General features: G+C 41.8%; 1 protein-coding gene across 4 annotated transcripts in view; it reads right to left on the bottom strand.

The window, feature by feature from the left end:
- Nucleotides 1–22,737, bottom strand: part of MAPK8IP3 (mitogen-activated protein kinase 8 interacting protein 3) — a 599,057-nt gene that overhangs the window by 231,279 nt on the left and 345,041 nt on the right. For 3 of the 4 annotated variants that reach the window (XM_086941240.1, XM_086941239.1, XM_086941241.1), the window contains 2 exons: nt 19,239–19,365; nt 13,485–13,580 (listed from right to left, as the gene is read on the bottom strand). In XM_086941240.1, the coding sequence (XP_086797366.1) occupies nt 13,485–13,580; nt 19,239–19,365 (223 nt within the window). Of the gene's footprint in view, nt 1–13,484; nt 13,581–19,238; nt 19,399–22,737 lie in introns of all 4 variants that reach the window. The other variant, XM_086941238.1, reaches the window with a different exon arrangement.

Here is a 22,737-nt window from a genome sequence, read left to right as displayed (position 1 = left end):
TTATAAATCTTCAATGAGTCGTGGAGGCACTGGCACTAGTCCGCCAGATCGAGTAGCATGAAGTAGTTGAGATTCACTCAGTTCATGCATCAATGGTATGGGTTATGATGCTTGATATGGACTGTCAGGCTACACAGCCTCATTTGTAGGTGCAGGAGCGGATGACTGCAGAGGTAAAAGCTTAAAATTTAATGAGTCATGTGTGATGGACTGTCTGGGATGATGTGCAATTACCATGTGTCCTTTGCACGTCACAACTCGACAGCAAATGGAGTGTGTTTTCTGCTTTTGCATCTGCTTGACTGGGACCAAGTCGTCTTCATTGAAGACTGTCTCTAGGCTCTCCAAAGCCAATGAACATAAGTCTTCATTTTGCACTTACGAGAAGTGTTTGTGACACGAACTGTGTCATCACTTAAGGATCAGTCTACTGTCCATTGTGGCAGCTTGGTTCTGATGGCTCTCCCAAATAGCAAGGTGGCTGGACGTTCACTCGTTGTGGGAAGTTGACTAATAACCTCGGAGGGCTCTTGCTGTAACCTGTTGCTGTATAATTAATCCCCCATAGTCTCTATGTCCCCTACTTCTTGGCCAGCGTGTGAGGTCATTGGAATATTAAGAGTGTTTGTGCTTGAATGAATGTCAGTTGGAGTGGATGCGCTGAGCAACAAGGATGCTGCTCCTGGTGGGGCATTAGATAGGAATCCACCATCTTACTGATCACCTATAGCTTAAGACATAGCCTAAAGAATAAACCTACAACCGTATTCTACATGACCAGCTTCAAAGATAACACTATTTTTGTTCCCTCTCAACTCGTTCGTCTAGGCGCTGGACCCACACTTGTTCTCTTTTGGCAGCCAGGATGTCCTCCATGAGGTAGTTTAATGACTCGTTGTCTTCGGCTCTCAGGTATGGCAATTCTTGAACCTCTCAATACATACCCTCTTTGGTCACAGACAGTTATACCTGTAAATATTTTTAAATTCGACATATTCAGCAAGAGGTCGAACACTCCTGGATTGAGTTAGAATGATGCCTTTGATGATAAGCATGTTCTTGTCAGCATTATTGGCCTTAATAATCTGTTTGATTGATATGGCCGTTGGCATACTGGACTTCACTATGAAGGTGAGGTACTCCTCAGCTGTTTTGAATGTCGAACTGTGACGATGAAGAGGTACTCGTGAAAAATATTCAGCAGAGTTTTGGTCTTTACCCGGCTAGTGTACAATGGCATATTCGTGCTCTTGCAGTCTCAAACCACAACTCTCAATGCCAGGGGGCATCTTGACTTTCTGATTTCCAAAGATGGTGAGTAGCGTTTAATGGTTTGTAATGATAGTAAAACGCTTTCCGTAAAGAAACACATAAAAAGTTTCACAGGCCCATACTACAGCCATACTCTCCTTGACTGAGAACAGGCAAGTTCTGGGTCAAACAGGCTCCGACATGCATAAGCCACAATGTGTCTCTTAGCATTTCCATGACCATTATGTTTAGTAGGTATTGCCCCTTGCCACACCAGGCTTTTATTCACGGTGATCTCAGTCTGTAGTTTGGAGTCAAAGTAGGCCATCTCGGTTGCATTCTCAGTTGCATGTTGTATTCTTTTGAAGCTTTAATCACATTCAACAGACCATTGGAACAGGTCATTTCATTTTGTCAACTCTCTCAATGGGGAATTTACAGTAAAAAAATCACAAATGTAACTGGCCATGCTAAAAAGCCTTGCAGCATGGTGACATCTTGTGGGTGAAAGTAGCTGACAGTGCTTTCACTTTATCAGAGTCAGGAGTCATTTCCCCATCAGAAATTATGTGTCCAAGTATTTGAGTTTGGTCTTGTGAAACTCACACTTTGCTGAATTCAGAGTGAGACCTGCATCAGTAAGTAATTGGCACATTTGCGTAAGAGCCTTATCATGCTCCTTCTGCGTGGCTCCAAATACCAGTGTGTCATCACTGTAATTAAAAGCATTTATGACAGGTTAAATTATTCAACGTATAGCATCTTGAAATATTTTGGGAAATTATGATACTCTAAAAGTCAACCTTTTGTATCTGAACAAACAAAAATGAGTCGAAAAAGTTGTGATGTACCTGCAATTCTCTTCCTACTCAAGCGGATGTTTTTCCTTGTTCTGATCAAGACAAGAGTGTTACATCTCGAGTGTTGTGTTAGATTGCATGGTGTAACACGCTTCAAACTACTTCTCTCAAGATGCAATACTACTAGGGGCCACAAAGCTGAAATGGATTAGGCCTTCTTTGTGTTTCACTACAAAAACGTACATGATTATCTTCTCATATGATTCGCAAAGGACATAAAAGAGGGCCTCAAACAATCTTTGATGCTTGGCTAATTACCTGTTGAAGTTTGGACCACGCCATGCTACCTGATTTCCAGTCCTGCGATTCTGATTCTAATCAGCAATTACTGATACGAGTGAATCTCTCTTGGAGATCCCTCGTCCCTTGATACAGTCCACCCAATCGTTAAACCAGAGGAATAATCCTCTTCGTTTCTTTTCACTCCGTGAGAGGAAACCGGATCTTGGTTATTCACGTCTTTTCAAGCTGGAGCATGAGTCTGCCTGACTCCCCCATTCCAGCCCGTGCGGATGCTCTTAGCTGGAGTCGGCGGCTGTCAGGTTTCCCGAAGCTTCCCCATTTCTTTTTTATTTGAATTTAGTTCTACTTGGTCAAGGCATGGCTGTGGCAGATGTATGCTACAGTCCTGCTGTGGAAATAACCTTCCTTGATTCAACGTCAGTGTACAAATGAATAAATATTGTTTGTTGAACGCTACAGAAGAGACACTTCTTTTTCTTTGCTCGCTGGAAGTACATTTAAATACTATTTGAATTGCGAGTATGTTGGAATCCACAAAGAAATTAAATTAAATTAGTTTATTGTTATTAGTTAATAAAAACCATCACAATACAAATTAGGTGTACATATAAAATACATCTCTTTTAAGATAATCAATTGTCTTAAAAACATGAATTAATATTGCTTCGATACAGGAAAATATTGTGGTCTCATTTAAAACTTAACATTGTCATTAATGTGGATACTCTTCACCTTGTTATAAAGTGGCGTATACATCAGTATAAAATTCCACAACTCCAAATGTCAACATCCTACTACTATTTTAACATAGTATCTATGTATTGTACTCATAAGGTGAGGCAAATTCCCTATGCTATAGTATGTCGCTTACAATTCTGTTCAACTGCTTTGTTGTGAAATTGTAAAAATTTCAGAAGTTTGCAGTTTAGCTGAGGATCTGTAGGGGCCAGACTTCGCATGATGGCTGTTCTGCATGTATGGATCTCTCTCTCATTAAATAAGTGCTTTAAAAGTGTACGGTGTACATTATTCAGTTTGGGACATATGATGACCAAATGCACAAAATCGTCGTTTGGAGCATTACATAGTCTGCACGTATTTGGTCTTTTATATCGCCATACTGGTCTGTCTGACAAAGATGGCAGTTCACCTAAGCGCATAGCCAATAGTTTTTTTCTTCAAAATACACTAGATAGGTTAGGTGTAGGTAAGTTGACGGTTGCAATGTGAGGTTGGTTTGAATTGTCATCCAAGCATGGGATCGCCTGAAAATGTGCTTTTGTCCTCTACTAGCGAATTAATTTTTGATGTTTTATTCATGGCTCGGCAGAAAGTAGGATGCGATAAATTCAAGTCCCCTAAGTCACCCGCTTTGCTTAGTTGTAAAGATGATGACAAGAATTTGTTGAAACTTGAATTGACATCATTATTCGCAGATTCTCATAGAGCACTGGTTAGAGGGCTGGACTGATTATTTCATATTTTATGCATGGATTTAATGAAATTATATCTTCTTGCTATGTTTTACTGTGTCAATCCAAATTCCAGACGAATTTGAACGGGTGAAGCTTTACAGGGCAGACAAAAGACCCGTTTGTATGTTTTGATTTTTAATCTATCTAACCTTTTGGAGTCCCTTCTATGCATTACTGTACTCGTGTAAGTTAGAGATGGAAGCAGTTTTGCTTAGATAACAGAGAGCAATGGTTGATAGAGGGGCCATCTAGTTTTTTGGGAAGTAAACTGAATGAATGTATTAGAGCATTATTTTTCCTAACCACATACTGTTGGTGTGCATGAAAGTAAACATTTTATCAAAATTAAAACCCACATATTTATAAGTACTGACTTCTTCTATGGTTACATTATCCAGCTTGATTTTCAGTGAGGCATGGGGATTATTCCCAATACGCATGGATTTTGTCTTGGCAATGTTCATTTCCAGTTTATTGAGTTTAGTATATGCTGCAGTTTCTTTAATCAATCTTTGAAATCCAATTTCTGTATGACTCAGTAGCACAATATCATCGGCTTATGATAAATGGGATATCGTTAGTGGACCTAACCTTGGGCATGCACAAAGAATGGATAGGGAGGAAGATAAGACTATTAGTTTACACCTGTTTGTTATTCTTAGAGGCTCCTTAATGCTTTCATTTCTTCTCTCTTCTTTGTTATTTTATGTTAAATACAGTGTTCGGTCTTCAGTATTGACAAAGCCTTGTTGTCCATAGAGAGTTAACATTGCCTCCTTCCTCGGGTGGTCTATTTCTCCGTCTCTTCTCCCCCAAGAGGGAGTAGCCTTTAATTGAGTTACTATATATACTCATTTGGGCACTACCTTGTGGGAGATTAGAGGTCCATCTTCGCTCCTGTGGAAGCAAACTTTTCTGCAAGTAAGAGTCAAGCCTTGGCACGGAGACAACTTTGGCACTGTTCGGTTGCAAGATCATGTCTACTATGTGTAGAAAAGGATGCCTTTTTCCTCTTGATTGCATTGTTGGTCTGTTGCATATCGATGCAGATGTGCCCAGCACTCTCACTGTCCATTTTTGGCACCATCACTATGGGCAACACCCATGACGTAGGACCAGTGAAGCGCTCAATGATGTCATGCTTAAACAGCATTTCTAGTTCTTTCTCAATGGCTTCTTAAAAGTGGAAAGTGACTCGGTGGTGTCTCTGGACAACAGAGTGAACATCCTCATTGATGTGAAGTTGCTTTGTCATTGTTTTGAGCCAGCCCAGACCGTAAAATAATGACAGGAACTGACTCACAACTTCAGACTAATTGTGGAAGTTGTAATTGAAATATATCAGTACCAAGTCAGCAGTGGTGACAAAGCTGAGTAGGTAAGTACTGGACAAAGCTCCTTGAAGAATATGAATTGGCACTTGCACTGATAGTGCTTTATATTTCAAAACCGCTGTGAATGACCCTTGACTCTGCAAGGTTTAAGAAGTGGCCCACATGTATAATTTTGTGTTTGACGGGTTGAGGCGTGGCATAGGCGACAGGCTGTTTAACTTTACGCCGGGCATAATGTTAATCTACACACCACTCTCTATAATATTTTTTTGGGGGGGGGGAATTTGTATTGCGCACAAATACCCTGGGGTGTCTCGGCGCATGAGGACTGTAATCCAGACAAGAAGTGCTAGTGAGACTCACTGATTGAATAGCCAGGTCTTTAAATGTTTCCTAAAGATTATGAGAGTGGGGCTGCTTTTAATGGAGAGGGGAAGGGTATTCCAGAGTCTGGCGGTGGCAACAAGAAAGCGTCTATCTCCCCAAGAGGAGGTTCTTGTGCGAGGAACTGGTAAACAAAGGGCCGTGGAGGAACGGAGCGTTCTTGAGGGGGCGTATATATGAAAGGCCTTCTTAAGGGTCTGAGGCCCTGCGTTGTGGATGGCCTTATAGGCGATGCAAAGGGCCTTGAACTTATTCCGATTTCTGATCCGAAGCCAATGAAGATGCTGGATGGCATTGGTGATGGATTTAAATTTAGGAATGCCGAGTAAGACCCTAGCTGCAGCATTCTGAACTGACTGAAGCTTGTTCAGGACCTTCTCTTGGGCATTAAGGAGGAGGGCATTACAGTAGTCGATCTTAGAGAAGATCAGGGTGGTAACAAGGGTCTTTCTCGCTGAAGCCGGGAGATAGGGCATAAGCTTCTTGATTTTCCTTAGGAGGTAGAAGGATGAGGATACCACATTGTTTACGTGGTGGTTGAAAATCAGTTTATCATCAACCATTACTCCTAGGTTTCTGATCTTGGTAACAGGTTGTGTTGGGGTGCCCATTTCTTTGGGCCACCAGATGGAAGACCAGCCGGGGGATGGGTTGCCAAAGATCATGACCTCGGTCTTGTCTGAGTTTAAATTTAAACAATTTTTGGTCATCCAGGAGCTAGTGGCTAGCATACCCTCCTGGAATCTGGAAGCGACTGCTGCCCCATCTCTGTGTACCGCTAGAACCAGCTGGGTGTAGTCAGCATAAGTGGTTATACTCAAGCCGTAAGATTTAATTATCCTCGCCAAGTCCGTGACGTAGATGTTAAATAACGTGGGACTTAGCGAGGATCCCTGCGGCACCCCGCATGGAAGAGCAAAGGTGGGATAGTAGAATGTACCCATCTTTACGGTTTGAATGCGATCCGATAGAAATAAGACCAGGTGGTCCTTTGCCAGGTGGTTAATGCCTAAGGTTGCGACACGGTCGAACAAGATGGAGTGATCGACCGTGTCAAAGGCTGCGGACAGGTCCAATAGTAAGAGCACGGCTGCTCCACCTTGGTCCATGATTGCCCTGATTTCGTCAGTTGCTTTTATTAAGGCAGTTTCTGTCCCATGACCTTGCCTAAAGCCGAACTGGGTGTCGTCTAGTAGATGATTACGATCGATGTAATCGATGAGTTTTTCCAGAATCTTGGCAGGGAACGGGAGACACGCTATAGGACGGTAGTTGACTGAAGCAGTGGGGTCTAAGGACGGTTTCTTTAGTAAAGGTTTAATCACTTTTTTTTCCAGGCAGGGGGAAATATCCCTGTAAGGAATGCTGAATTACAGATATCCATAAGAGGGGGGGTGATCACCTCTGGCATCTGTTTGAGTATGGACCGTGGACAAGAGTCTAGTGGAGACCCTGATCTGGTAGATGTAATGAGATTGCTAATCTGGTCCGCAGTGACCAGGTCAAAATTAGGAAACGAGAAAGAAGGGGGTATTAAGGAGGGGGAGGAAGTGAGATCGGTAGGATGGGGATGTGTGGGAAATGCTGAGTAGATCTTCGTGACCTTGGTGGAGAAGAAATCCGCTAATGAGTTGCTGAGGTCTTGATTTACCTCTGTAGGTTCACATGTTTTGGGATGGAGAGGGTATTAACAACCTGAAATAGTTTTTTTGCTGAGTTCTGGGCAGAATCGATTTGGGCGGAGTAGAAGATACTTTTTTGTTTGATAATTGCCTGCTTATACATGGACAGAGCATCCTTGTAATTTTGCTTGTCCTGAGGCTTGTATTGCTTCCGCCAGTGTCTTTCTAGGTTTCTACAATACTGTCTCTGGAGTCTAAGATCCTCAGTAAACCAGGGTGCAGAGGGGATGGCTCGGATGGGGAACGTTTTTTTGGTCGGTACTACTTAATTACAGGCATCTAGGATCCAGTCCTGGTATTGGTTAGATGCAATGTCTGGGTTCGGGGTGGCGTCGAAGCAGGAATTTGAGAGGGTCTGAGAGAGTAGCGGTATATCCGCATTATTCCATGATCAAGTAATCTTGGGGATAAGGGCCTTGGACTGTGGTGGATTAGGCTTATGGGCCTTAATAGAGAATATTACTATTGCGTGATCGGACCAAGTTACTGGGAGAACCGCTAATAGTGTGATGTCTGGGTCGTTAGTGAATATCCCGTCTAGCGTGTGGCCTGCTTGATGGGTCGGGGTGGACACTATCTGATGAAGACCTACGGCTTGAAGGTTCGATATAATTTCGATGGTATCTGTGTCGCTGGGAGATTCAAGATAGAAGTTAATATCTCCCAGTATAGTGTAATGCGAGGTTTCAACAAGAGGTTCAACAAGGTCTTCTAGAGCTGCAAGAAAACGATTCCGTGAACCAGGGGGAAGATAGAGGAGAGTCCCTCTGAACACTTGATTGTTGTTGAGTGAGAGAGAGTAGCTGAAGGCCTCGCAGTCTGGGGGTTGGAGTGGTTCAATTTTTATACCATATAGGGCTCTGTGGATGACAGCAAGCCCCTGCCCCTTTCTGTGGGTCTATCATGTCTAATCACCCGATAGCCCTCTGGTGTGGCTGAACAGAAATCAGGGCCTGAGGGAGCATCACCCCAGGTCTCTGTAATAAATAGGATATCTAGCTCTTGATTGATAATGAGTTCTGCAATCTCGAGGTTATGTTTGGGGCAACCGTTGACCTGTATTATAATCTTGGGGCAATGCCCAAATGAGTTTTGTAGTTTTATTTGGTGTTCTGGCTTTATCCATCCTTCTTCCTTGCAAGCAGCCAGACCTACATGTGCCTGTCATTCGTTAGTCGATGCTGTCAGCGCATGTCCATCTCCTTCAATGGAGCTCGATAATGACGTTGACGACAATCAACTTTGTCTGATGTCTGATTGTGTCTTGTCATAACTGATGTTGCTTCTTTGCTTTGTGGGTATGGCAAGAATGTTTCTGGAACTTTTAACTGTTATGAAGTGATCTCCTCACCCCAGCCTTTGCAAGTTTGGCCTATGGCTGGACATTTGTCTTCAAGTGGAAATGAAAATCCACATCAGAAACACAACCTTTTCTTTGTAGATGCCGCCTTGCATGTGTCTACTTGGTGTTTGTTCTTACTCTTCATTGCAAACACTGAGTCACTTCTCGCTGTTCCAGCTTCCATGTCAGCGGCTTGTGGATCTGCTTTTCTTCAGCCCTGGTGGCCATTAGTACTTTCTCCAAACTGATCGTCTCAACGAGTTGCAGTTCAATTTTTCACACAAAGTTCATATTACTACCAAGACGTTATGGGGTAATGGCGCTGTTACATGCAAGCATTGTGCTCCTACCTACTTTCACTGGTAAAAGGCTCTTGTGAGCCGCCCCCAAGCTGACGAGCTTTGGAATGCCTGCACGCTATGAGTGGGAATATACCGGAGAAAATTGGCAGCATGTCCAGCAACCCGTAAATATTCTCTACTGATGAGGGAGGAATCCCGAAACACTGGTGTCTAGAGATACGATATTAAAAGACGGCATTAGCTAAAAATATTATGAGCTTGTGTGAAAAACTGAGCTACAACTACCAAGGCACTATGGGGTAATGGTGCTATTAAAGGCAAGCAGTGTACTCCTACCCACCTTTACTATGAAACCTCCGAACGTCTTGATCATGCAGCCCATCTGGCGACAATATTTTGCTTCCTCACCATGTTGAATAATGGTGGTGTCTTCAGAAATACAGTGGCATTGTACTTCCCCTCCTTTCTACTGCTGTTGAGAGTATATGCTGTTCAGATGACAGCAGCTATCCTTCGTGGCCGGTACCGCCTGCAAGCACTGGTTGTGTGCTAGTATTTGGGTCGTTCCATCTAAACGGAGGTCGTAAGGCGCCATTTTATTTTTAACGGTAATTGACGATTTCGTCACCACTTTCAGCTTTTTGTACCATACCTGATTGTACCTGCATTTAGAGTTTCACTTTGTATCGATGATGGCTCTGTGTTCGGCTGTGGCACAGTATCTCTTCTTTTGGCCTTACCAGTAGGTTTTTGGAAGGCTTTTAAATGTGCTCCTTTGCAGGGCCTTCAGCTTCTTCGAGGGTTGTGTATGGGCTGGAGTGGGGCTTTGCTTCCACACACGCCAACTTCGAGCTGCTTCTCATCGAAATTAGGTGCATGCGGCACTAGTTAGCTGTAATGCTGCAGACTTCCAGGGAGAGCAGTCTTGTTTCTTCGGGGCACAGATTCCACCCTCGGCAATATTTGTAGAGTCCTTCCCAGCCCTGGAGTATGCAAATAAATACACCACACACAGAGCTCTGGATTGTACCTATTTATTCCTCAGCATACAATCACACACTGCCCTCTGATTACGTCATAACTGTTAATACCTACACCTTTAAAACCTACCAGCAAGTTACGTACTTCCTCCATTAAGTCTGCAGAACCACAAGGGTCCTAGCACACATACAGCCACATGCATCAACAGAAGGAATTGCGATTCCTAAATAGCAATTTTTAAGGAATCGCTATTTAGGAATCGCAAAAGCCTATGCATGTAAGAATCGCTATAAAAATAGCGATTCCAACACATTCCTTAATTGCTACTCGCAAATTGCGAGTCGCAATTAAGGAATGCTGTCCCATTCATTTCAATGGGCCTCCAGGCCTATAGGAATGAATTGGAGATTGCATGAGCAATTTGCGAGTACTAGTAGGTACTCGCAAATTGCTCATGCAATTTCAAGGGTACAAGGGTGTCAAAATGACACCCTGTTGCACCCCTGAAATTGATATGTGCACATATGTTGCACACACACATGCCCTAACGGCATTTGTGTGCGCAACATGAAACTTTGAAAAATGCACAAAAGTGCCTTTTTCAAAGTTTTTGCAAATTACCATGAAGTTCAGCTTCGTGGTAATTTGCTACTCCTATTAGTGAAATCGCTAATTTGTTTACTTTGATGCATTGCATTTAAGGAATCTCAATTTGGGATTCCTTAAATGCAATCACAATTTAAGGAATCTCAATTTAGAGATTCCTTAAATTGCGATTTTTGCATTTGGGATGATGCATCCCAAATGCAAAATAACTGGTCGCAAAGGGGCAGATTCTGAGAATCTGCCCGTTTGCGACCGGTTTTTAGCTTGATGCATGTGGCTGATAGTCTCACAACGCTACACCCACGATCTCTCAGAGGAAGTGGAGAAAAACACTCGATCCAGAACCCTTATCATAGGAAGGGATGTAGTATAATACTGCTGCCAAATCGGAGTCATCATTCCCACCAAAATCACATAGAGGAATACAGATGAACCCTTGTCTTCATTGTTTTATTTTCTTCACTTGTTCCACACTCTGATTCCCTCCTGCACTGTTTTCATAGGCCCCATCCAATGTTTTCCTGGGCTCCTGCTTTTTATCTTTTTTCTACCATTTTCAGCACTGCCTTTCTCCTCTTTCATTATATCCTATCCCCATGTCCCTTTTTCTTTCCTTTTCAGTGCACCATTCATGTTGATAGGAAAGAGGAAGGCATAGCCGATGACATAGTTTTGAGGTAGGATGAATTTCTACTAAGTTCAAACCCATTAGATCAAACAAAAGAGTACTGGCCTTGGCTTTGCTGTAGCACTGTACCCAAAGTGTATGTTGGCTTCAGAAGTATTTGTTTGCATGTGCTACCACACAAATACATATTTATTACCATGCTATCTACTTGTAATGCTTCACATTACAATACAACATTCTTTTAAAGCCAGACCTATTGGCATTGTCAACGCTTGTTTAATTCTTCTGGTTCCCTGGAAAATATTGAGCATGTGGCTCAAATATATATAGCTCCCATTACTTTAGAACACATCTACTCTTTATATGAGCAAATAATCTCATTTGCACTAAATATTCCACTTCAGAACCAAGAAGGATGCTTAGTTTTAAACTGATGCCCCTTTGTCTTTACTCTAATCTAATGGAAGTGACATACATTCTCAATCTGTAGAAACATACAACAAAACAACAGGAAGACAGTAAAAATTTGTACTATGGTGAACGAATAGACCGCCACCGTGGCTCACCCAAGATCTGTGCAACATGTCCCACGCTAACACGTATAACATCAGACATTATGCGCATTTAAAGTAAAAGAAAAATATCTTTTTATTATATATGAAAAATTAATAAAAGTGAAGTATAGAATTAAATAAAAGTACTTTAATTATATTTTAATAATACATGAATGTTTTTTTAATTCAATAAAAATTATGAAAGTTTTTTTTAAATAATATAATGAATATGTTTTGTTTTTAGATAATTTTTTAAACATCAAATGACATTTATATATATTTTCTAATTATTGTAAACAATGTTATTTAATTTACAAGTATTTACCATGGAATTTTATGTTGCGTACCTAACTCCATTCTTTTCTATGCAGGGATGTTGCAGTGCCAGTGGTAATTATATGTGGAGCTAGACTTGCTCCAGCTCTTAGCTGGAGAAAATTTACTACTGCATTAGATCCTTTTTGGCTGTTTTAATTCAGAAGTGCAGATTATGAACAACTGGCTTACTCTGTCAGAACCGGAGGGCTTTCCTAGCGAATTGAGCTCAGCGAGTAACCGGTTCCGATGCACCCGTATGATGATGGACTTGGTTCGCACGGACTCCCATTGAATTCTATGGGAGCCTGTATACTGAACACGTACACAGGCTCCCATAGCAAAAAGGGGTGGGTGGGGAAAAGCGTACACCATGTGGCGGGAAACCCATGGTGCCTGCCACACTGTGCATGCATGGAAAGGGGGGACCCATGGGTACACCCACTGGACCGATTCAGGGGTCCCCGGGTGAAGGGAGCCTAGCTACAGCTCCCCGAAGTCCAATTCCCACAGCCGGTTCATCCCGCTGAGACCGAGTCAATACAGCTGTCCGAATCGTGCATCGTACTCGCTCTTTCAGAAGCCGGCTTTATTGCGCAGCATGATTCGACTGCGAATAAGTCGGACTGACAGGATCGATTTTGGAAACAATTCGTTCGACGTGGATGGGATCTTTCCATCGTACTTGGTCATTCAGAAAGGGGGAAGATTCAGTTGGAAACCTAGGCTCCGAATCGGATTTGCTCGTTCCGAAACCCATCTGGAGGCCTTCCTAATGAGATCGTAATCTGCCCCAAAGTAGTAAACTTACATGCATGAAGACCTCTCCATGGAAACAATAGTAGACGTGAAAATATACACGTTTGAGAATTGCATTTTGCAGTAACTAAATAGTACTATTGTAGTACTACTTTACATACTATAAAATGCAATTTTTGAATCGGGCAAGTCTCCGATACTCCATTCTAATAAAAATGTTTATCAGAATCAGATGTCAAACATGACATGGCAGGATTTATGAATAAAAGATATTTAATTAGAGAGTAGCCTGCCGTTTGAGCACAGATCAGAGAGGATTGCAGAGGATCGCACTGGATATCAGCACACAATCAATGAAGACAGAAAATGTGGGTAGCTACTAAGGTAGGTGAACATTGAGAAATCCAAGCTCATATCTGAAATTCCCCATGAACCAGTAAAAGCAGATCCTGTGCAGCAGACCCAAAATACAAATTCCAAATCTACTTAGAGGTGTGAATTGAGCAGGAGACATGTAGGGGACACAGCTCACACAGCTTATTATAAGGGGAGGTGGATACCTTGCAAACTACTGTTTCACAGGAGTGCAGGTAAATAAAAGTACTCTTCTCAATAACCATTACAATGACTGTTGTAATTTCACTTGCACCAGTTTAATAAGCAGCATTATCCTGGGATGATACCACAAACATCTAAGCACAGTGTTAAACTGAATTCTAGTATTAAGACAAGAAACAGATATCAGTTCTATAATGTTTATTGTTTTACCTTCATGGTGGGGTCTTTCTCCACTAGAGGCCGGCAGTAGACGGGCACAGGGACATTTTTCATGCGCGTGTCCTCCTGCCCACCATTGGGGCTCAGCTGGTAAGGAAGCAAAAGAAGGTGACGTGTGAGTAATGGGATGCAACTCTGGTAAGGGCTACGAGGGTACAGATGTGACTTGCAAATTGTATCGTTGAAATCCATGGGAAGCATGGACCACAGGTACATGTTGCATATAAGATAGCTGCAAAAACCACAAATATCATGCTGTGATGCACCTTAATTTACTAACTGATGCTAAGTAGTTTCTATAAGCCTTAGAAAGTGAAAAAGGGATGAATGGAAATGCCTGAATAAAGCTCTAAAACTGGTAAGTGCTCTGAATACACACAATCCCATCTTTTGTAGCTCATCCCTGACATGACTGTCCAGGACTGATCGGTATTATGCCACTATATTGCAGTTAAAATATCTGCTTGCTTCTGCAATACTGTCAAGTTATGTAAATTCAGGATTACAAATAGCAAATCTCTACTTACGTATATATACTTACCTTGACAATATAGTGTAGTTGATATTGTGAATGTAATATTTTTGCAGGATGTTATTCCAAACATGATATTGAGGCATACAACCAAAATCTTTAGAAAGAAGGGCGGATGATTTGTGCAATGTCTTGTTAGTGATAGTAGTGCAATGGTGCTTAGAAAATGTATCCAAAGATTACCATGTAGCTGCCTGGCTGATGCCGGGAACATGGATGCATTTGGAAAAAGCCCTAAAACCAGCCATGGCCCTAATGGAATGAGAGTGAATGTCCTCCAGAGGATCTCTTTGGCCTTGGCATAGCAGATCTCTAAACAAAGGATGACCCAACATGAAATGGTACATTTGGTCACTGCCTTGTCCTTTTTTGCTCCACAAAGACAACAAAGAGTTGCCTATCACCTCTCTCTTACTGTATGTATTTAGTTAAGTACCACACCACACGTCTGGGGTCCAGCCCATGCAGCAGTTCATTCTCCTTGGTTGGAGGAAAAACTGATAAAAGGGTGATAGATGGCCCACATTAAATGCAGGAACCACTTTGGGCATAAAATATGTGAAACTGTGAAGGACCACCCCATCCAGATAGAAAACTCTGAAGGGCGGACAAACCAAAAAGGCGTGAAGTACTCCAACTCTGTGAGTAGAAGTAATTACAATCAATTTAACTGTTTTTCAAGTGAAAAGTTGAACTGAGAAACTGAGCATCGGCTTGAATAAAGATAAAATTAAGATTGTCAAAACAAGGTTCAAATCCCACTGAGGAAACATAAAAGTAGTGAAATGAAACAAGTAAAGCAAACCTTTCAGAAAATGGGCAATTAGTGGAGATTTAAAAGGGAAGTTTGATCAGGAAGGCACTTAAAGGCAGACAGATCTCTGGGTATCATTTAACCATTACCATCTCCAAACCCTGCTGTGCAAGGACAATGCTATCCTTAAGATGTCGGACAGGTGAGATGTAAATGTATTAATGCCTTCTGATTTACATCATTGCAAAAATCTGCTCCAGTGACCTCCAAAGATGGATTTTTGAGGCAGGCATTCTGACTGCCAAGATGAAGTCAGAGACCTCAAAGGGAAGCTAAAAATAATCTAGTTTGCACGGATCAATCTCTACAGATGCACCTGTTGTGTTTTGGCACTGAGGTGGAAAACCTGATTATCCTGCTGCAAGGTAGGCATGCAATTGTGTGGGAGGGGAAGTTAGGACCAACATTTGGGCATACCAGATCCTCCTATCCCAGCCTGGAAAAGTCAAAATAATCTGAGCAAGATCCTCTTGTACCTTTTGCAGAGCTTTGGACAGAGGCAGGATTGACATAAATATGCACAGAAAGAAATGAGAATAACTGAACCTGAAGGTATCCCACTAAGAATCCATACCTGTTGAAGTGAATGGCACAAAACTGAGGACACTTCCTGTTCTGGGCCATGGCGAAGAGATCCATGACTTGATATCTGAATCTGGAGAAGATTACTTATGTCACTTTGTGGTGTAGCTCCTACTTGTGGTCCTCCAGGAGCAAATGCCTGAGAGCATCCGCTATCATTCTGACGGAGCCGGCAAGACAGGTTGCTACAATAAAAACTACCCATTGCTGCCCAAATGTCCATAAAGCCTTTTCCTCCAAATATAGGGTTCATGGCCCCACACCATCCTGTTTGTTCATATAATGGATGGTAGGACTGTTGTTCAACAGAATCTGGATGTTGACTTCCTCCTTGAGATGGAAGGAAGAAAGGCCTTGAGCGCAATAATGACCACCCACAGCTCAAGCTTATTTATGTGCAGGCACTACTCCAACATGGACAAAAGGCTCAGTGTTGTCATATTGACATGATGAGCACCCTAACCCAGTAAGGAGGCATTTGTAACAAACCATAGTAGGCTAAACCTGTATATGCTGAATAGGTGACCCTTGAGAAGATTGAAGGTGTCCATCCACTAGAGCAAATCCTGATGCACTGACTGGAAGATCCGCACCAGAGCCATGTGATTACCTTGGTTTTGGAGCCACTGCCTCCTCAGGTGGCACTAGAAGGTGCTTATCCTCCACCTGAAGTTAGAAAGGTACCAATGGCAATAAGAAAAACTATCTTCGAAGAGTGAAAAAGATTAGCAAGGGAATTATAGAAGCAGGAGACGAGACGGAATGGTTGGCCCCAGTAGTGGTAACACGAAAACCTGGAGGTGACATTAAACCATGCATAGATTTACACAAACTGAACAAAGTGATACCATTGGATAAGTGTTTTCTATCCTGAACATTAAAGGAATGATGACAATGCTAAATTGGGGGAAAGTATTTTCTTCTCTTAACCTAGCTTTCAACATAAAATAAGGAGAGACTGCATAATTATTCTGACATCTTTTATTACCACCCCGTCAGAATATTTAGGATTTTTTTATGAATGCTCTTTAATTTAATTTCAGAGGGAGATGGAGGATGTCATGAGAAGTATCAAAGGCTTTAAAGTCTATTGAGATAGTATCTGATTTTTACAATGTGGGGTTAGATGCAATGGCAAAGAAAGATCAGAGTGGGGATAACGTAGCCAGCTAAGTGTGTCCCCAGATCTCCAACTCTCCACTGCTCGGTCCCCGCCCTTGTGTTTTCTGCAGCGGGAGATAGAGGCTTCTGGAGGTAGCTTGTCACTCCTGATGTGGACCTGACTACAGCGTTATCAGCATTAGTGTTTTTGGTTGCTGGCACTTTGCCGTCTCCTCCTGCGATTTTGTATGAGGGGGTGCACTGCCATTTTTGGAGAGCCAGCTGGGATTTAATTACTGAGGACAGAATGGGAGGCATGGAGACATATCTGTCAGAGAAGTCATGACCTCAGGGCTCATCAGTGCTACAACACATCAGCGCCAGGTAGAGAGCGTTATCACTTTTTTTTGTTATTGAACTCCTGCTGGTTCCTGGAGAAGGAGATTCATGGAGCAATAATTCGGGGAAAATGCTTCTTCATTTGAACTTGACATTGGAACTGTGACTTTGTTTGTGATTTGAATGGACTTAGTGATCAGCAGAACCCTCTCTCCCTATGCGACCAGTATATCTATGATACTAACAACAAGGCTAACCCAATATAATGTCGTCTAAATTAGCCAAATCAATAAAGTTATCAAAACACTCTAGTGAGAAAAGAAAAATCTCACTGGAAGATTTAAGGAGCTCATAGAAAGCTTCTGTGGGGTATGTCAAGACTACAGCTGCTGTATTTGTAGTGCATACCTAGATACAAATACAAAAGGATTCGGCATCATGTTACTACACTGACAAGACAACAGTAACCTTTATTTGAAGGAGCTGGAGTGGGAACTCATTATTCATCAATAGAAAGAGACACTCTTACTTTATAGTAGGGTCATCAAAAAAGTGAAGAACTTTGTGTGGAGACAAGAATTTCAGAATCAAACCAGATCACAAACTGCTAGGAGAAGTATTTACAAAACGAAGTACTGATCCATATCAAACTGGATTTGTGGGTGGTGTCACAAGAATATGTACATGAATTTGAAGGTGTGCAGAATAATATTGCGGAATGCCTACCAAGGCTGATAAGGAAGGATTTAGGATAAAAAGAGTCCGATGGCAATGAAAATGAAGAAGAGGAAATAAAGGTGCGTGTTGTTATTAAATAAATAATGTAAAGAAAGGAAACAAGAGATAATTGATGACGTACGACAGGAAGTATGCATGAAGAAGGTAGGATGAAAAAACATACAGTGAAGATTGAAAAACTACTGAAATGTAAAAAAGGATTTATAGGAGAAGGGGGGATTATTATTTAGGGGTGAGAGATTATTTCTCATAGAAGGTCTCAGAAACAAGTTGATCCACTAAGCGCATGAAGGGCACACATGCATATTTAAAACTACGAAAAAGACTGAGGAGTAACTATTCAGTTCAAATCTGTCTTTAATTGTGTGAGACATGCCACCATGAAGATATGAGCCAACACTTACTTGCTTCAAGCATTTGATGAAAGTCCCATTGATGTCTGGGAACTATTAGTATGGCCAGGTATGACTACCCTTCTCTCTGGGCATTCTCCTTTCCACCTATGTTTTGTTGTTACTCTATATTCTTAATCCCCCATTACTGCCTCTCTTTTTATATATAGGATTTATGTGAGGGATTTTTATTTTTAATGGTTCTGTGTGACCTTTAGGTTTGACCTCCAATGTGCTTCTGTCTCTGGGTAGACTTTGCTGATGCATAGTATGTAGTTTGCTCCTAATCCTCTCTTCTCCTTTCTTCATCTTATTTCTAGTGATGATGTGTTGCCACAGTAGACATTTGCCTCACCACTGTGTCCCTGAAGCCCTCCCCCAGCGTGTCTCCTGGGTTTATAACTGGATTCTCTCTCACTGTGCTTGTGCAATATGCACAAACAAAAGGCACTGCTTTCTGTATGATTTTCATGGGGTAAGTATTTTCCTATCTTAAAACCCCTATTCTTATTCCTACCCTTGCAGCTCCCCTAAATTGGACTCACAGATGGTATATGCTCTCATTGATTAGAGATCAATTCAATATAATCTAACAAATTATTAATCACTTCTACGGTTTCTTTACTGTTGAAATGAAATTCCATATAGCTGTTTGATGGAGAGAAGTGTGTCTAGCTTTTCTCATACACATTGTGTACAAATATCCTCATGCTCTGCAATATGTGACTGAACATCTACTCAGTCCATAAAATACCTGGTGAAAACAACTTGTATATTTTACAGAGTTTACAAAAACAATTAAAAAATAATTAAAAAAGAAAAAGAGCCATGGCCTCTAACGGGTCATAGCTTGGTCTCCATTTGACTCAAGCTATTCTGGGACTTAGGGGCCCAACATGGCAGATTTGCACTAGATCGTCACAGGGACACTGATTGCATCAGTGTGTGAGCCTTTCTCATGGTCTCACCTTTACATGAGCCTGGTACAACTAGTCATTCTCAGTACTCCCCAAAAGGGACACATCTCAGTGGAAACCTACTGGTCAAACTCTAGAGTGGATACAAATAAAATAAAACAACTAGGAGAGGACCAAGTAACATTTCAATTTTGAGGTATTAGTCCATGTTAAAGTGGGGGTGAGCGGTTGTTGCATATACATTGACAGATGACAAATGTAATTCTACCCCTTTTTTGCAGCACTCTTTCTTCGCACTGGTCAGAAAGGGTTTACTAGAAGCAATCCTACCTGTTTGTATTTGGCGGGTAGGCTCCAGCCGCATGCCTGCAGGCGGCCATCGTCATTCCGCACATGCTCCCGGACTTGGCGGTATTGCTCCCGCTTTTGTTCGCGGCGTGCGGACGACGTACAATCACTGAGGAGAGAAGCAACAGTGTTACTTCTCAATCTGTGGTTAGAAACAAGAAGCCGGGGGTCAAGGAAGCGAAGCAGTGCATGGGCACAAGCAAGCAAAGCTCAGAAGCAGAGAGAAAAGAAAGCAGACATTGCCCTGTACAGTGTGCAAGAAGCCTGGAAAAACAAAGCAAGCATAGGTTGGATGAGTTAGCAGGAACATTCCATGTAAATAAAATAGTTACTTACCTATAACTACGGCTGTTCCTGTGAGTAGGCCACAATGGTGCTAGCCTATTGTGCCACATGCTTGAGAATGTCACAGACACCACAAACAAGTAGCCTTACAATTATTTGCAATACCAAAATGGTGATGAGATGCACTCCTTCGCCATGTGGCAGATAGAGTGAGTCAGAAGGTGACAAGAGTAAGGGAAAGATGGTGGGGAGATCAGAATAAAAATAAAGGTGTAAAAATGTACCTTACACAGGGAGCTAAAATACCTTGAAACTACTATGTGTATAACATAGGTCCTCATTACATTTTCAAATAGGTGACATATTCTTGATACAAAAAAGAAGTGAATCACTAGTGTAAATCAATAACCTGCCAAGTTCATATTAGGTTTACTTCTTCATAACCGTAGCTGGTACTCATGCCTCTGCTTCAGTACTAATTATAATGAGTGAAATGTAACCACTGTAGAAGCCTCACCAACTAATTCTGAATCTTTAAGTATTACAAGGGTACTACAAAACTGTTTGTATAACAATTAGAGGCACAAGTCAGGGTGCCCAAGAATAAGAAATACAGCAGTTTTGCCCTTCCAGTTCTGTGTTTTCATTGATAACTAGAATGAAAACCAGGCCAGCATCTGTGATTCTTAGGAAGCCATTATAAGTGGTCCAGTAATAGGTCTGGTATACCCAGAATGTACCTATATTCCTAGAGGACATAAGTATCCAGGTAAACAACTTCTAATTATAGCCTAAGGGTAATGTGGGCTATAACGGTTTTGTAGTAATAGGAAGAGGTGTAAGTGCTAAGAAACCTATAGTTATTGGCAGCCAAACCAACCACTCCAAATCACGGGAAAAGCAAGCCTTGCATGTTGATTGGTTGGACAAGGCGGTCTTGGCATTTTATAGGCATGGAGATGAATAGGCGTCATTTTTAAGCCATGTGGAAGCCACTAATTGATCATCTTAGGGATGCAATCCCTTTGCTGTCATGCCCTAGGACATTAAGAGACCTGACACTTCTTCGGGACCGCTGATTGTCAGTGTTGTGAAGTGTTGATGGCACAAGGGGGTGACTCTAACAGAACAAAGTGTCAGTATGTTGCTTGAACCTGTAATAATATTCTGCTGATTGGATTTCTTTCTGGTTCTCCGCTGCTCTTTTGTCTGCAGGTAGGTCTTGGAAGGGAGTTTGTTGTGGAAGATGGGATGAGGGGCACATTGGCATGTAGTCTCTCAATAAACTGTGCGATGGCATAGGCCTGTAATATTCCTGAAATGCCACACTCACATTGTTTGTTCCTATATGCAAAATAATTCAAATATCTTGGGGATAAAGAAATCTATAGTTATTACGGTCATTTCCTTACTCCTATATCTGGTCACTTTGCCATGGATTTACATTCCCGACCAGCACAATTATAAAAGAACTTGGAGGTGGTGACACCATAACCTGATGGCCGGCTTGAAGTGACCAGGGTGCAAAGAACAACTGGCCCCAATCAGTGATGGCTGTATAAAGCATAGAGAGTCGGCCTCTGGCCTGATAAATTGTTTTAGTACTAACATCTTCACAAGCTCAGCATTAGGCTTGCTTTTTTAGAGAAGGTAAGGAACATTCTGAAAAGGGCGCACTGCCGGTCGAGGACCTTAGAATACATTCTGGGGAAGTCTTTAAACATGTAAAACTTAAGAGATGCAAAAGACTATTGTGTACCTGGTGTTATAAAAGGTAAACACATCTGGATGACATTTATCATGGACAGCCACTTGCCAGAGAGTATCCCATGGTAAATCGCAGAGTATCAGCTTCCTCAAATTAACTGCAACAATCTCACTATAGTGTTTTCTTTGTCAGAATAAAACATGTCTTACTACCTTCTGCATGGTCAGGCATTCTGTTTGGTTTTATACTCCTAAACTTGTTGGTTGAAAAAGATTTATTTGGACAAGTTTAACCCCTGGGTCCTGTCACTGTGGCACATATGCTCCCACACTTGTGTTCAGTGAACCTGCATGCATTCTTCCACCCTTCTCTTTATAAGTTATGAATGTTTCCAACCTAGTGCTATAGACCTCTGGAATCTCACCCTGTTGTTCTTCCACTTACTCTCTTTCCAGCTGTTGCTAGAGATTTCATATTTATGCCCTATGCCCTCTTATTTGATCAAGTTGCCTCTAGTATCTGTTATCAACTATTGGAGAGGCAAGAGAGTTCTTCCACAGACATTGCAAGATGAGCCACAAAACCAACTTTGACCTATTAGTGAACTATCAAAACTTTTACGTAGTACTACCAAGTGACCACATACCGTGCACAACAAGACCCGACTGTAGCCAAAAGCTAGAGATATGCCTGGGCTCGTAGGCCCTAACTATGACAGGAAAGCATGAAACATTCTGAGGATTATTGAGTTAGGACTGGCTGCAAACGTCTCATGTAACTTGTGGCCACTGTACAGAAAAACTTCACAAAATCACGGATTATGAATTTCAATTTAAAGCTATTGAGATGGCTGTGGGGCATTTTCCGAACTACCCTGCTTGGCTGTGTAAACCTAACTAGTTCATCAGACTTGTTCGTTTATGAAAACTAGTAGTGACAACCTGGCTCAAAACCCATAAATAAGATAATGAGAGACAAATGCCATAAGAAGTGGACCCAAAAAGCCTTTCACAAGTTTCTCAAACAGATGAGTACGGTCTACACAACAAAAGCACACACAAACGTAGAGTAAGGTGTTCTTGGGCCTCATTCAAGGGATAAGCAAAGCTTGTTTTGTCATTCAGGGCTTGCAAAAAGGAGAACTATGCACATTATTGGGCTTGTGCATGGATCATAGAAAAATGTGGCAGCTATCTGGAGCTGCCAATAATTGTAACCATATCTTGTGAGTTCAGATGTTCCATAATACCTCACACAGATTAAGTGAAAGGTTTTGTGACATGTACTATAATCCAAAGTGTTTTGGTTATATGCTGCGCCACACTTTCTCATCCACTAGAACACAAGAGCATACTCTTGGGAATCTTCGGAATTGGTTGCAAGACAAAATGGCCTTCATTATTTAACAGGGAACCAGAGAGGCATGACATTAAACATCCTTAGTGAGGATACACGAAATAGCAGCAAGCATGCATCAGGAAGGCAAAT

This window comes from Lissotriton vulgaris, chromosome 10 (genome assembly GCF_964263255.1).
Source record: "Lissotriton vulgaris chromosome 10, aLisVul1.2, whole genome shotgun sequence".
Classification (NCBI taxonomy): domain Eukaryota; kingdom Metazoa; phylum Chordata; class Amphibia; order Caudata; family Salamandridae; genus Lissotriton; species Lissotriton vulgaris.
The sequence above is the reverse complement of the archived record's forward strand: the minus strand, read 5'-3'. Positions and strand labels throughout refer to the sequence as shown.